At 42.4% G+C, this 15,902-nt stretch overlaps 1 protein-coding gene across 2 annotated transcripts in view; it reads right to left on the bottom strand.

The window, feature by feature from the left end:
• Positions 1–929: 929 nt before the first annotated feature.
• The window catches only part of CHDH (choline dehydrogenase), a 39,489-nt gene continuing 24,516 nt past the window's right edge, over positions 930–15,902 (bottom strand). For both annotated transcript variants that reach the window (XM_030207137.1, XM_030207138.1), the window contains exons 5-8: positions 13,996–14,130; positions 10,532–10,674; positions 6,604–6,706; positions 930–3,074 (exon numbers count right to left, since the gene is read on the bottom strand). In XM_030207137.1, coding sequence (XP_030062997.1) covers positions 2,656–3,074; positions 6,604–6,706; positions 10,532–10,674; positions 13,996–14,130 — 800 coding nt within the window. In that variant the 3' untranslated portion in view covers positions 930–2,655. The remainder of the gene's footprint in view (positions 3,075–6,603; positions 6,707–10,531; positions 10,675–13,995; positions 14,131–15,902) is intronic.

The following is a 15,902-nucleotide window of genomic DNA, read 5'->3' as shown; positions in this document are numbered from 1 at the left end:
TATAGGACTTGTTGTTTCTGAAAATGGAAAACAATAAATGTGAGTATCTGTGATCATAATTCATGCATGTGGAGTAATAATAAGCTGACCTCACTTGATGCTTTTCATCTCAGCAGGTTTCAACAAAGGTGTTATGGTCAGCAGCACAGAGTCATCCAAAGACAGGGCGGTTGATTTCTGTGCACCTTCAGTTGAATGACTTCTCAGGGGTGGGAGGAGACATAACATTTGGGATGTTATCCTATTAACAGAAACTGAAAATTTGAGGGATCAGCAATGGAACGCAGACCCATTCCACCTCAGGAAAGTGAGTTACATCATAATGAATCATGTTGAAGACATTTTATCAAAGATCAATTCATTTTAATTCAAGAAACTACCATATTAACTGCTAAATAGACCTACAACAGTAACAAATGTAAAAAAGTGCTTCTTAGAAAATTAGCACAATTCTAAATAAACCATTATGATCTAAAATAAGACAAAAAGAAAAAAATGTAGATGCTGAAAAAGCCAATATTGTTATGTTTTATCTTTTTTTTTTCATACCTGGCATTTTCTTGGGGTTTATTGTAGTTTTACTGAGGTCACGGACAAGTGTTTGTTATCCTACTAACAGAGAAGAGTTGTAACTTCAAAGGCATAATTAAATCCAGACAGAAGGGCTTGAATTGGTTTCACATACTGATGTCAGGGGTTTGTGCATCTTAGAGGAACTAGAATGGCTAAAAAATAGGAAGATTCAGGGCAATAGTCAACTGATGTGGTCAGCGGTTATTTTAAAATGCAGGCTACAACAGTCAAAACAATATCTGGATAGTCAATGCCATTATCTAGATCAGGGGTGGGTAACCTTGGTCCTCGAGGGCTGCAACCCAGTTGTGTTTTCAGGATTTCCCCAATGATTATGCATGAGATTTTTTTGAATAAAATGGAGGAAGTGCATGCAAATGGATCTCATGCATATTCACTGGGGAAATCCTGAAATCCCGACTGGCTTGTGACCTTCAAGGCCTGAGGTTGTCCACTCTTGATTTAGATAGTCACTGGCACAAAATATATGAATAAGGCAGTCAGCGCCAGAACGTATCCAGATATTGGCAATATAAGTTATCCAGCTAGCAGACAGATCAAGATCTTTTACGACAACCTTCTACTTGTTCTAAGTTATCGAGATAGCAAACTGACTATTACCGTTATCTGGCTAATTTCCAGGAACACCCTGACTTCGTCCATACTCTATCCTGGCACTATTCACATAAGGTCAGATTCCGTAAATAGCACCAAATATTAGACACCAGGAAAAATTGGCGCTCAGTGATATTCTACAAAGTGTGCTCTGGGATAAGAACTCTTTATAGGATTGCGCATAGTGGCGATTACTGCGCCAAAAGACTTAGGCTAGCTGAAACCTGGTGTAAATCCTGGCACGCAAGTTGGACTTGCATCCCTACAATTCTTAGCATCCAATAATTGACTGTTAATGGGTTGTTAATCTATTAAGTGGTGTGTGCATCACAGGATCGCACCCAAATTTGGATGACCTCTAGAGAATCTGGGGGCTAGTGCAGACTTGGGTCTGTAACGATGTTCAGAGGCAGTACCTGAGTAAGTGTTTATGAATACTGAGCTGCTTTAAGTCCACGGGTTTTTTTCCATGACATAATAAAATATAAATTGAGCTATTTAAAAATTTTGCCTGCATACGATGCCCTGCATGAAAAGACAGTTTCTACAAAGGATCATCAGATCCTTAGAGCAAACAATTGCCATTTTACATTTTTAAAACAAATTCAAACGGACACACTCAAAGATTCATCTCCTTCAAAAGACGGGGACAAAAGTTGTCTAACAATCAAAAATAGCCCAGCGTCTTATAGTTAAGAAATTCTTTCTTTTCCAAATACTTCTTCCTGCTTCATTAACTTTACTCAACTTAATTACTCTATGTAAGGACCGTTGGCTGACATGTGGCATGTTTTGCTATTGCTGCATCAGGGTTCGGTCCACTACAAGGTAAACAAACAATACAAAATTTCAAATATCTTCTTACAAATGTTTGTTTAAAAAAACCACGTGAATCATAAAAATCGCTTACTGCATTGAACACCATCCCCACAAATGAAGCAGGAAGAAGTAAAAAATTGTTTTATATATATAAAAATTTTCAAGTATTTGGAAAATAAAGAATTTCTTAACTATAAGACGCTGGGATATTTTTGATTGTTTTACATTTTTAAGCAGGTAAGTGACCAATTCTGGGAAAAAAATGACTGAAGTCATCAGAAACAACAAATGAAATTCTGTTAGAACAATTTGTATTACAACTCTAAACCCCCCATACAGTTATGTAGAAAAAAAAATAGAACCGTTACAGAAGTTCAAACATGTAACTTATTTAGACTGCTTATAGACCCATAACATGGAAAAAAAATCAGTCAGTCACTCAGCATTTTGGATCTGCTACTTTAGTCACGTTTTCCCAGAGATTGTTACAATTGTGTTATATGGGTAAACAGAAAAACTGTTCCTATGGCATGAAAATTCTCCCAGGGATACTGAAAGTTGCTAGTACTTAATTTGCAGTTGTGGCTCCTCTAATTACTGAAAATTTGATCTGCGTGTCTATGTGGTTGAGTCACCGGTATTTAGTCCTTATCGCTGAGCCTCCAATGTTTTGGGTTCATAAACTGGGACCTTTTCCTCACAAAGGGAAGGGAGTCCCTTAATTATATCAGCAGATTTCTCTGCTATCATGATGGTTGGTGCATTCAAATTCCCGCTGACAATACTAGGCATAATGGAGGCATCCACCACGCGGAGGTTTTCAACCCCAATCACTTTGGTTTGGGAGTCTACTACAGCATTCACATCGGAAGGTGCTCCCATTTTACAGGTGCAGGATGGATGGTAGGCACTATCGGCTTTCTGTCTGACAAAATCATCTATTTCCTCATCCGACTGCACGTTGCTTCCTGGCTGAATCTCGACTCCACGGAATCTGTCAAATGCTTTCTGAGCAAATATCTCTCGGGAGAGTTTCACACAGTGACGGAACTCCAAAACGTCCATTTCTGCATGGAGAAGCAAGATTTTAAGCATGCAAGATGCAAGTAACTTTAATTCCATGAATGCGAAACAGAGAATTTCATTTACTGTAAATATTAGAACATTTTTTTTCCTGGAACCAGTCTGTCAAATTAGAATTCATTTGCTTATGGCTTAAACACAACATGCCACCTCTTAATTACTGGATTCAATAGCAGGGAAGGTGGCAGCTTAACAGAGGTGGCATCTTTCAGTTAATTACACACAAAAGAAATGTATGCCAGAACATCTAATTAAAATGAATCTAGGGCAGCAAATTAACTTTTTTCTTGCTTTGATAGAACAGATTTATACAGTGTACAGTAAAACAACTTTCCAAACATTAGAAACTGTAATATCACAGTGATACCTCCTCAGAACCAATGTGTCATTGAACTGGTTGCTGTGATGATGTACACTGTATAAATCTGTTCTTATAATTAACTGAAAGACGCCACATCTGCTAAGCTGTTTTCAACATGGCTGTGAAACCTTACCACCAATGCTAAAAAACTAATGTCTGACGTCATCCAGTGTTGCCATGTTGAAGGCACTTTTAGCTAAATCAAGAGGTGCAATGAATTCCCCTGAAGCAGCAAGTCCATGAAACAAGGAGCCTTTGTACAGTAAAATGTTCCACTGGCTTGGATAACAAGTTTGATAGCTTTTTCTGTGGATCATGGATTTATTTTGGTAAATTATAGATTCTGGTTCAACCCATTTGTGTGGTTTAGCTGGTGGCTATATGATACACCAACCACCATCACCTTGATTTTTGTACTGAAGCGGATTATTTAGAACTTTGAACAAGTGTGCTTTTGAAGGTTGTGGAGCTTTTTTGAAATTATAAATGTGTTATTGTGGAGTTTGTTTTACCAATGATAGACAAAAGCTATATAGGGGCTTTTCCGATATGACATCCAAATCCAATGTCCAAAATTCCAGTGCCAAACATGGTCATTTTTGAACCAGAAAAAGGTCTATCTTTTTCATTCTAAAATAGCCGTATTTTAGACATTTTTGTAGTCAGTGCATCTTTCTTTTAGGGCCATTTTCAAACAATATCCAAGGGGGAAAATGAACAAAAACAAGCCACTGGGATGTCTGGGGGTCAGCAGTCCTACTAGACTGACCATACAGACATCCCAGCAGAGCAGTGGGGCTCCCTAGGGGGCACTACAGTGGATTTCACAAAAAAGGTCCCAGGTACACGTCACATCATAACCCCGTTATATTGTATGATAAGCCCTCCACGAATAGCAAAAAAATATACTGAACCAACTGTACACCTCTACAATAGCCCCTATGCCTGTATGTGTCACCTATATGTGGGTTCAGTAGGTATTTTGTGGTTTTTGGGGTGCTCACACTTTCCACCACACGTGTACTAGTTAAGAGTGGGATATGGGCTTGGGCCCCATTCTTTATATTCAATGCACTGACCTGCTTGCTGCTCTAAGAGGAATGGCCATTATATCTACAGGTGTCATACAGCCTGGTATGTACTGCCACTTTTACCTCTTGGGGGTGGGAGGGAGTCATTGACCACTGGGGGATTAAGGTGGGGTCATGCCTTTATCCCTCAGTTTAGGCATCTTTTTTGGCACTTAGTTGTTATCGAAACAGGTCTAGCCAAATACATCCTACTTTTTGGCCTGGACATTTTTACAATGTAAAATGTCCAAATCATAAGTCTGCCCCAAAACATACCTCCAACACGCTCCCTTACCAGTTAGGCGAACTATAGAAAAACGTCTAAAAAAATGAGTTTTGAAAATAGCAATTTGGATTGGACATTTTTCTGTTTCGAAAATGAGCCTATAGTCTTCTATATCACAGGTTCTTTAGCATTTTATTTTTTAAATTTAGCATTTTTGACTGAGTCTTTTTTATCCACATTTTTTAATGTGCACAATATTTATTTACTTTTTACTTCTTTGACAACATAAAAAATATTCTTTGGGGCTGTAAACATTATAAAATTGTCCCTACATAACAAAGGATCGTCTCTGAAGAACGAGATATGCTATTTTGGTAGAAACTGTTACTTTATTAGTTCTTTGTTTACAGTTACAATATAAGAATTGCCATACTGGGTCAGACCCCATATCCTGTTTCCAAGTGTGGCCAGTCCAGGTTTCAGATACTTGACAGGATCCCAAAAGGTGACAAGATACCATGCCACTTACTCCCAGGGATAAGCTGTGACTTTCTCCAGGTCTACCTCAGATGAAAATCAAGTTCTGGCGGTCCTAATCCTTCAAATGTAATTTAAAAAGATCATAAACAGAGACTTTCTAATAAAGGGATTAAACTTCAGATCAATTATTTAAGCAGTGGTGCACATTGGCAAAAACCACTTGTGGCCTTAGCTCAGTGCTTTCCAGTCTTTTTGTGGCTGTGATCCCTATGATTACGGCCAAATAAAGTTGTGTGAGCCACTGGAGATGAATAATAATGATGCACCTATGCAGAGCCCATCTACCCAAAGGTAGATTCTGTGACCCCATTTGGGTCCCGAGCCACAGTTTTGGAATCTCTACCTAAGTTGTTTGTAGCTCTTTATTCTGATGGTCCCCTTATTTCTTTTCATTGAATGTACTATTAAGAGTCTGCTTGGCTTTGCTTTAGATTTGGTTTGGATTATCTGTTTGTTTTTTTTGGGGGGTGGAGGGAAGTTATCAATATGGACTACTGTTAAGATGGGTTATTTTACCACAATGTTGTCCCAGGAGTAGGGAAGGGACGTGGGGCAACCAATCCAGGTGGAACACAAAAAGTTTAGTAGATAAAATCTTTTGTTTCCAATGAACAGATATAAAAGACTTGACACAGTTCCATGTTTCAGCAAATGGTACGCCTGCCTCAGGAGCCAAAGTATCTGTGTCAATTGTGGATATATTTTCAGTTGTGCAATATTGTAGCTGGAATGCTACCTTTGCTAAAATGTCGAGTAACAGCTCAAAAAAGCAGAGCACCAAGAATATCGCTTAAAGTGCGGGAAAGCCAAAGATTTTATCTACTCAGCTTTTGGTGTCTCACGTCCCTTCCCTACTCCTTGGACAGCATCTTCCTTTGCAGGGAATGCTTCTTGGTGTGTTTGGCCCTTCTTATCTTATTGCGGGTCATGCTATTTTAGAACAGGGTTTTGTTGCATAAAATGGGATCCTTTGCCGAAATAACCTGACTTGAGGTTTACAAAAAAAAAACAAAAAAACAACAACTAAAGGGAGCCCACTTTGAAACCATCATTAAGGTAGCCTTACACAGTTCTGCAAGGCAAGGGACTAAGATTAGTGAGCAAGATTTACATTTCACGTAGCTCAGTCTCAGATCAAAATCTTTACAGGAAGAATGAAAACCTTCATTCTGAACGTCTTTCTTTTCTTTATAAAGCCATATCTTGGCTCTCAATTTGTGTTTTTTTAATATTAGTTTTGGAAAAATAAAATCTTATATCGCATCACATTCACTGCTCCTTTGGAACCAACAAGAAGACACTGATGAGACTTTTACCTTCTGACATGTAGTTGGGTTCAATAATGGGAGGGTCTCTGGGGTCTGTGCTTTTCAATTTCAGCCAGCCTAGACTTGGGCTCCTCATGCTTCCAACATGGACCTGTAATTGTTACAACAAAGAAAGGTCTCCATGTGTTTTCAGTCTACTTTCCAAAAGATTGTTATGTGTGTGTGTGTCACTAAAAACTATTCAGGTTGATGTCCTATCCACACCAAATTTTCAGGATGGATCAGGAAGGAAATGCAGGTGTTTGGTTCCCTGTATTTGCACATATACAGCTATGCATCCCAGCATGGGCATAGTTAGAGATGCTCCAGACGCTGGTGTTGACTTGGCTCCCCCTCCCCCCACCACTACTGTAACCTTTCTAAACCTTGCTGCCCCGCAACTTAGCAGGGAAACTATAATATAATGATGCATCCCAGAAGGAGGCTCTTAATTCTCAATCTATCTAGAATTATAAACAAAGGATTTCTTACATGATAATCTTGTGAACTGTCTTTAGGTTAAAATGTTTAAAACAGTTTCTAAAAGCCCTGTACAAATGCATACCTGGGAGCACAGAGAGGAAAGGTTTACAAACGTGCACGTGGGTAAAAAGTAAGCAAATGCTTTCTCTGGGTGGACTTTGTGTATATTTTCATTTTCAGAAACCAGCAAACTTCTGCTTTGAAAATTACAACAGGAAAACTATTCGGCCAATGGTCGGGTGTATCCGCTACCAGCACAGAATATCCAAGTCATTGGTGGCTGCTGGAATGCTCCAGGTACTGCTGATATTCAGTGCCGGTATCCGGACAGCTAGCCAGGCAGGTAAGAAGATAAGAACAGCCATATTGGGTCAGACCAGCTCACATCCAGCTCAGTATCCTGTTTCTAACAGTGGCCGCAAGTACCTGGCAGAAACCCAAATAGTAGCAACGTTCCATATAGAATCTCAAAGAGTAGCAACATTCCATTCAGAATTTTGATTAGTAGCAACATTCCATGCTACCAATCCCAGGGCAAGCAGTGGCTTCCCCGTGTCTGTCTCAATAGCAGACTATGGACTTTTCCTCCAGGAACTTGTCCAAATCTTTTTTAAACCTAGATATGCTAACCACTGTTACCACATCCTCCAGCAACGTGTTCCAGGAGCTTAACTGTTTGTTGAGTGAAAAAATATATCTTCCCATTTGTTTTAAATGTATTTCCATGTAACTTCATTGAGTGTCCCCTGGTCGTTGTACTTTGCAGTCTTTATACCACTAAGGCTCTGCCCCAGGCCTGGTCAGTGTAAGATCAACAGTTAGGAGCCGATCCCACCCGGTTAACTCACGCTGAATATTGACCCCGATGTGCTCACACTTACACCTGCTGTTTGACCTGCTGTTCCAGTTTAAATTACAGTTCAATTTTCCAAAGCATGTATCAACCTGAAAACGCATTGCTCAGGAATGCCTCTTCAAACAATGCGCAAACACGCATGTATCAGGTTGGCAATTTTGTTATGTGTGAGAGAGTGACATGTAGAAGACTGCTACAATGTGGCAACAATCTTCTCAAGCAATATAACTAAAGCACCGTATTTATAATATACGAGCGGTCAGACAAGCCAAACACTTAAGCCATGCTTCAGGTAAGAACTGCTCCCAAGTACACCTTAATATACAATACGGGCCATTTTTTAAGGTGTGCCTACATTTACACACACTAATTTATAGAACAGGTGCACTTATGTGTGTATGTGATGTCACTAATAAGCATTTATGTGCATAAGTGCCAGCTGCTATTCTATAAAGTACACACCAAAATCACATAGCACATGTGTGAGGGGGGGGGGGGGGGGGGGGGCGTACAAGGGCAGAGTATGGGCAGGTCATGGGAGTGCCTCCGACATATGCATGTAACATAGAACTCTAAGCTACACACACTTCAGGGCCCACTTAGGCACCAACAATAATGACTACCATTGACTTGGCGTCAGGGGCATAGCCAGACTTCGGCGGGAGGGGGGTCCAGAGCCTGAGGTGAGGGGGCACATTTTAGTCCCCCCTGACTCTGCTGACTCCCCCCCCCCCGCCATTTTTGACCGCCCCTCAGCACCAACCCTTTGGACCCCCTCTTCCCACCACCGCCAACCCTCCCCCCCCCCCCCGCCGCTGTCGGGTACCTTTGCTGGCGGGGGTCCCCATCCCCCGCCAAAGTCCTCTTCTCCCACGCAGCCGTGTTGCTGATCTGCAAGGGCAGGCTTCCGTTTCTGTGACCTTGCAGATCAGCAACGCGGCCGCGCAGGCTTCTATTTCTATGAGTCTGACATCCTGCACCTACGTGGCCCTGGACCCCCCCCCTTCCGCCCGCCACCATCGGGTACCTTTGCTGGCGGAGGTCCCCAAGCCACGCCAGGCCGAAGTCCTCCCGCGCGGCCGCGTTGCTGATCTGCAAGGGCAGGCTTCTGTTTCTGTGAGTCTGACATCCTGCACATACGTGCAGGATGTCAGACTCACAGAAACAGAAGCCTGCCCTTGCAGATCAGCAACACGGCCGCGTGGGAGGACTTCGGCTGGCGGGGGCTGGGGACCCCCGCCAGCAAAGGTACCCGACGGTGGCGGGGGAGGGTTGGCGGCCGGGGGGGCAGGACCAAATCTACGGGGGTCCATGCCCCCGTTGCCCCACATAGCTACGCCCCTGCTTGGCGTAACCATTGGTGCCTACCTTTAGGCACATCAATGCAGACTTGCATTAGTATTCTATAACAGTACCATGGTGCCAAGATGCCATTATAGAATGGTGCGCAGGACACAGCTCTAGGGGATCCTTTTACAAAGGCGTGTAAGGGCCTATGCGTGTGCAGCGCATGTCAATCCGCCCGGCTAGTGCATGTGCTTGGCAACAATTCTGACTCTGGCAAGCGCCAAAAACCCACAGTAGAAAATAATTTTCTACTTTCTACCACGGGGACGTTCCCGGTAGTAATCGGCAGTTGATGCGCACTGGATGGTTACCGCACAAGTAACACCGTGAGCCCTTATGCTAAGTCAACATGTGGCATTAAGGGCTCAGGCCGTAAATGGGCACGCGCTGGTTTTCATTTTGTCCCCTCCCACAAAAAAAACCCTTTGAGAAATGGTCCAGTGCATGTCCAATACACACGCCCACACTACCCCAGGGCACTTCTTGGCGTGCCTTTGTAAAAGGGCCTCCAGACTGCCTAGATCTTGGCACCAATTTATACAATTGCCATGATATTTCATGACACACAATCAAGGCACAGGTACACCCTGTTTACCACATATGTCCATGTAGTGGGATGTGATAGACTGGGGCAGGAGAACACCTTTTGGGCTGAAGGGACCAAACAACCGAAACTCCAACCACACCTCCAAGCTCTCTAAATGTTAATGCTGTATTGGGCAAAATACGGACAGGTTGCAAATAGAGAGGCAATCCTACTATACGATCAGGAGATACATTCTGGTCTGGACTCACCAGGAAGGCCACAGAAACCCCAAGGACCAGCCAGTACGGCAAAGGCAATTTATTCTTAAAACAAAGCACAATGTGGTCACATTTTGGCAGCTGCTTGCATCAGGGGAAGAACATCCGATCAACAGCTGTATCAAGTCAATTTCTTCCAGAGATTTGGAAGCAATCTTCCTTATGTACTATGAAGTTCTACAAACACCCCCACCCCCCGAAGCAGGTAGCTGCTGAAATGCAGCCATGTTGGGCTTTGTTTTAAGAATAAATCACCTTTGCCATACTGGTTGGTTCTTGGTTTCTCCAGACCAAGTTGTATCTCTCGTGAAAACACTGGTTGGGCCATGGCTCCAGTGGCCTATCCCATTCAATGGTCTATGGTGATAGTCGTTATTTTAGTACTTCTCCCTGCAACATAGCATGAGGCTTGTGACACTGAACTCATTCATTTCATTTATAGCTCACCTGATAGGCTTCTAAGTTGGGTGCAATGCGACCATGATCTATCACTTGTGATGGCAGAAAATGGAACTGAATATCTGGGTGAACCACACCAGGCCGACTTCTGATAAACCCCCCAGATTCTAAGTGTGCAGTAGCACCCTCACCTGTGGAGCAGAGAAGAGACCATCAGAATACAGAAAGTGGCAGACTTCTAATAGCAGTACTGATCTTATTTTGCTACAATTAATATAGCTTATTTAGCACAGAGAGACGTTTGTGATTTATGAACAGTTCTCATTAACAATTCAGTGACAATCCCTTCAATTTGACAGGAGTCTCTGAAAGTTACCGTAGCATAACAAAAAGCATTTGGTGCACAGTGGTGGTTAGAAGTAGTAAATTGTGGGGTGCATGGGACGGGAGATGACCACGACTGATCAGAAATTTAAAGGAAATAAGGTGCACTGTCAGCACCAGGGAATGCTCAGTCACATCTATTTCCTCATGACTGGCACACTCTTTACTGTGCCCATGCTGTTCCTGATATATACAAAACGATGCACTGAGGACAGCACACAGCAGCTTGTTTCTCCTATTTAAATCTTATTCAGCACTGACAAATGAGAAATCAGACTTGATTTATGATGAACACTTGTAGTTAAGTCTCAGTGCTAACTCTTGCAAGTTTGGGTTGACAAAGCTGCCTGCATTGCTGTGTTCATCTTACCTGTGCAGGGCCGGCACAAACATCAGGTAAGTCTAGTGGCTGCCTAGGGCAGCAGCTTCTGAAGAGCAGCAGAGCCGGTGAGGTCAAATCTTACACTCTATGCTGTCTATTAAAATATTTAATGTGTATTGTGTTCACACTGTGAAGTAGTTGCAGCTGGCATTTAAATTATCGCAGTGGTTGTCACGACTCAAGACTACCCCCTCTATATTCATCAAGCCTTTTGTAAAATACTCAAGACATTGTGTATGTCCACTTTTGTCCCTTTTCCTACCTAAGGCCCTCTTTTATTAAGAAATCACATCAGTTTAATAAATTCTTATCAACAGAACACAAAGGGCCCTGTTTATTAAGCTGACCTAGAGGCGTCCTATCGTTTTTACCACGCTCTAATGCTAGAGACATCCATAGTAATAAATGACTGTCTCTAGCGTTGGTGCGTGCTAATTTTTATCGCACGCTAAAAACTCTAGTGCACCTTAGTAAACAGGGCCCTAATTCTCTGTTGTAACGTCCTTTATATCAATTTATAAGAGATGGATACCCAAAGTTAATTTTTGTATATTTACTTGAACAGTTTAATTAACTCAATTAACTACAAAACTATCCATAATGCTAATTTTTCTTACCAAAGTACCAAACCATGGAACTAATTACCCAAGTATATCAGACGCTCACTCAATTGTATGTCGTTTAGAAGTTTACTTAAAGCCCTCTTCATTAGATCTGTATTCTGCTAATATTTCATTTAATTTTTTTATAATTGTATTCTTGTATTAATATTGTCTTGTAATGTTTCTTCTTAATTTGTTATGTAAGCCGCATTGAACCTGAGCTTTCTTGGGAAAATGCGAGGTAGAAATATCATAATAAATAACTAAACTATACTTCTTATGCCTATATCAGCCCTCTCCTGAAATCACTACACTGGCTCCCTATCCATTTTCGTATACAATTCAAGCGCCTCTTGTTGACCTATAAGTGCATTCACTCTGCAGCCCCTCACTACCTCTCCACCCTCATCTCTCCCTACTATCCTTCCCTAGAACTCCGTTCACTAGGCAAATCTCTCCTAATTGCACCCTTCTCCTCCATCGCTAACTCCAGACTCCGCTCCTTCTATCTCGCCGCACCTTATGCCTGGAATAGGCTTCCTGAGCCATTATGTCTAGCTCCATCCCTGGCTGCCTTCAAATCCAGGCTAAAGGCCTACCTGTTTGATGCTGCTTGCGACTCCTGACTTGTAACTTTTATCTTATCCTTATGTGTCCTTCTGTCTGTCCTTACCTTCTCCTTTTTTGGTCCTGTCTGTTTGTCCTGATTTAGATTGTAAGCTCTTTTGAGCAGGGACTGTCTTCTTCATGTTCAATTGTAAAGCGCTACGTACGACTGGTAGTGCTATAGAAGTGATTTATAGTAGTTATAGTAGTTCTTACTACAATTCCATACATCAACTTGGACTGCATGATATCCAGGATAATAATCCTATATGGCACTGTTTCAATGATATTATCTCATCTTTACTGTTGTAATAACTGATGTACTGTCTTGTCTGAAAAGGTGAGCCCTTAGGTCCCGCAAGGCCCCGAAGGACCTCAGAGGACAGCCGTGCAACCCCAAGTCTTCACCCGCGGCGACCGCCGTTCACCGAGGGTTGAGCCCCCAGCTGCAGGCGGCCAACGGGACTTCCGGAACCGCGGGGTTGACAAACTGACCCAGTACTGGAACCAGTAGCGAAGAGGGCAGGTGGAAAACAGAGGAGTCCAAAACCGGCAACAGGTCAGGGCAGGCAGCACACAGCGAAGTCTGATACAGGCAAAATGTCAAGGCAGGCGGCTAGCATAGTAAACCAGAAACAGTCCAAAGGTCAAAATCAGTAGAGCAAGGGAACCAACTGAGAACAAGAACTCACGAAGACTGGCCTCGGGAAACAGAACCTGAAGCAATGTCCTATCTCAGGCCTGCTCCTTAAATACTGTCAGCATTCAACCGCCCAGCCGACATGGCCGGCCAATCAGAACCCGGTTACTGACAGAATCCTTCTGATTGGCTCTGTCCGACCTCCCAATCTAACTCCTCTGAGGCGGAGCTTCGGGTTCCCGCACCCGAAAGTGAAGGAGACGCCGGCCATCGCGTCTCGGCGCCATTCTCCCCACTGGCGCAAGCACGGACCCCATAGCCGGCGATCGCCAGCCCATGGCCTCGGCCCCGGACTGGGCGGCTATCGCCGCGGCCTCGAGAAGGCCGGCCCTCGCCGCGATGGACACCGGCTCCTGCTTCCCGCAGAGGAGCAGCCGGAGGGAGTGATGGATGTGACATGTACTTTATATTTAATATTTTTCTTATACTTTTTATTCACCTTCTAATGTTTTATCAACAGATTATTGTGAGCCACATTGAAGTCAAGACTCCTTGGGATAATGTGGGATCTAAATGTCATAAATAAATAAGTAATAAAGCTGCGTTAGCAATTTCTGGTGCAGTAAATGAGAGGAAGCCCGTTCAGTTCCTATGGGCTTCCTCTTATTTGCCACACGGGAATCACTAGCGGAGATAAGTAAAAAAGGCCCTAAATGACCTATGCAAATTAGTCTTAAAAAGTTCAAGATCTGCACAAAGAGTTGATACAGACAATATCACTGTAAATTTGAAAACGACAGACAAAATATTAGTTCCCCATTCTTTTTTTTGGTCTTTTTTATAATTTTACCAGGGTCATGAACATTCTGCGAGTGCATGGGAATGCACACTGTCTTACCTGTAAATCTCCAGAGCCATTCCAACCCAATCTGCATCATCTTCAATGGTTTCTGTGCCTGGTACAAAGTAATGGGCTCAGTGCATTGCTGTTGTATGTATATTTCCAGATGGTCCTGGAGATTCTGGCCTACTCCTGGAGGAAAAGGGAGGAACACTCTGAACTTATGGATTTATTGTTGTTTTTCCTATCTGTGTTCTACCATCGTCTGGGTATCAAGGGTTGGGTGATCATTGTACAACCCAGCAAGATCCTGAAGAAAATCACCAGTGCTTGATGTCCTTTCTTGGCAGAGTACTGGAGAGATCCATCAATGCCTTTTAGAGACCACAGCATCTACAGCAAAGGTGTCCAACCTTGGTCCTTGAGGGCCGAAATCCAGTCAGGTTTTCAGGATTTCCCCAATGAATATACATGAGATCTATCTGCATGCATGTCTCTATTGTATGCAAATACTTTTCATGCATATTCATTAGGGAAATACTGAAAACCCGACCTAGCGAAGGCCGAGGTTGGACACCCCTGACCTAGAGGTTACTTGTACTATCCCGGGAAAGGCTCCAAAGGACTGGACTAGGAAAATGGTTCTGGTCCAATTAAATAATACGCAAATTAACTTTGCAGCAATTTTTCTGCATGAAAGTTCACAAAAAATTAACTGGGTCGCCAAAGTGCAGTTAAGTTTTGCAAATTTTTGTGCAGAATTTTTACTTATGTGAACACAAGCAATTAACTGCTTTGTATAATTAATTATGCAGCTGACCTCCTATTTAGAACAGATAGCACATGAAAAATGGGCAAATAGTGAGCAACAAAGGTTTAAAACAAAACAGCATGCATCATTTGGCATTTTTTCACACACCTTTAGGCTTTTGTGAAACACAATGCAACTTAGAACATCGATCTCCACTTCCTGCCTGGTAGCCCCCATCAAGCAAAGTTTGACCCAAGGTCTAACAACTTCAGGATCTCCAAAGCTAGTGCTGCTGGAACACTTATACACTGATAAATCACCTAAAACTTAGCATGTTGATCAACTCTGTTTTCACATCAAAGGAGAAGTCTTATATGGAAACACAATAGCTCTCTATTATAAATCTGAAAATAAATAAATACATTAATTAATTAATTAAATAAATAAATGTTATTGTGGCTGGCCAAAGAAGAGATTTAAACATAGGGCATGCAACCACACATTTTGCTATGGAGATTGTCTTGTTTGGTGACAGGAACTTCCTGTCCTTTCTGCATGATTCTATTTTAGTCCAATTACTCACCACTTTTATCTAGAATGGAGGAGTAGCCTAGTGGTTAAAGCCCCAGTCTTGACATCCAAAGGTGACTGGATCAAATCCCACCGCTACTCCTTGTGATCTTGGGCAAGTCACTTAACCCTCCATTGCCTCAGGTACAAAATTAGATTTTGAGCCCTCCAGGGACAGAGAAATATCTGGGAAAGTCACTTAACCCTCCATTGCCTCAGGTACAAAATTAGATTTTGAGCCCTCCAGGGACAGAGAAATATCCAGTGTACCTGAATATAACTCACCTTGAGCTACTACTGAAAAGGTGTGAGCAAAATCCAAATAAATAAAATATATTGCTGGCTAAATTTTAGATCTCCTTATTATCCCTGCTACTGCGGTACCATCGGTCAATACAGTCTACTGCTATTCCCCAGTCTGACCAGTGATCTTGGTTATCTGGTCTCTTCCCAACTCACCACTAGGAAATTTAGGAAACCTGCTGGGTTGGACACTCTTTCCTATATATCACATTGTGACCCTTTCCTTAGAAAACTAGGACTCCCTTCTTTTGTCCCCTCAGGTGGATATTTGGCAATCTACCCTGCAATTTTCATTAGACGGAGCTGCCCTAATCTAGGAACTTATCCTAAACTCTAAGCC

This window comes from Microcaecilia unicolor, chromosome 6 (genome assembly GCF_901765095.1).
Source record: "Microcaecilia unicolor chromosome 6, aMicUni1.1, whole genome shotgun sequence".
NCBI classification, from domain to species: domain Eukaryota; kingdom Metazoa; phylum Chordata; class Amphibia; order Gymnophiona; family Siphonopidae; genus Microcaecilia; species Microcaecilia unicolor.
The sequence above is the reverse complement of the archived record's forward strand: the minus strand, read 5'-3'. Positions and strand labels throughout refer to the sequence as shown.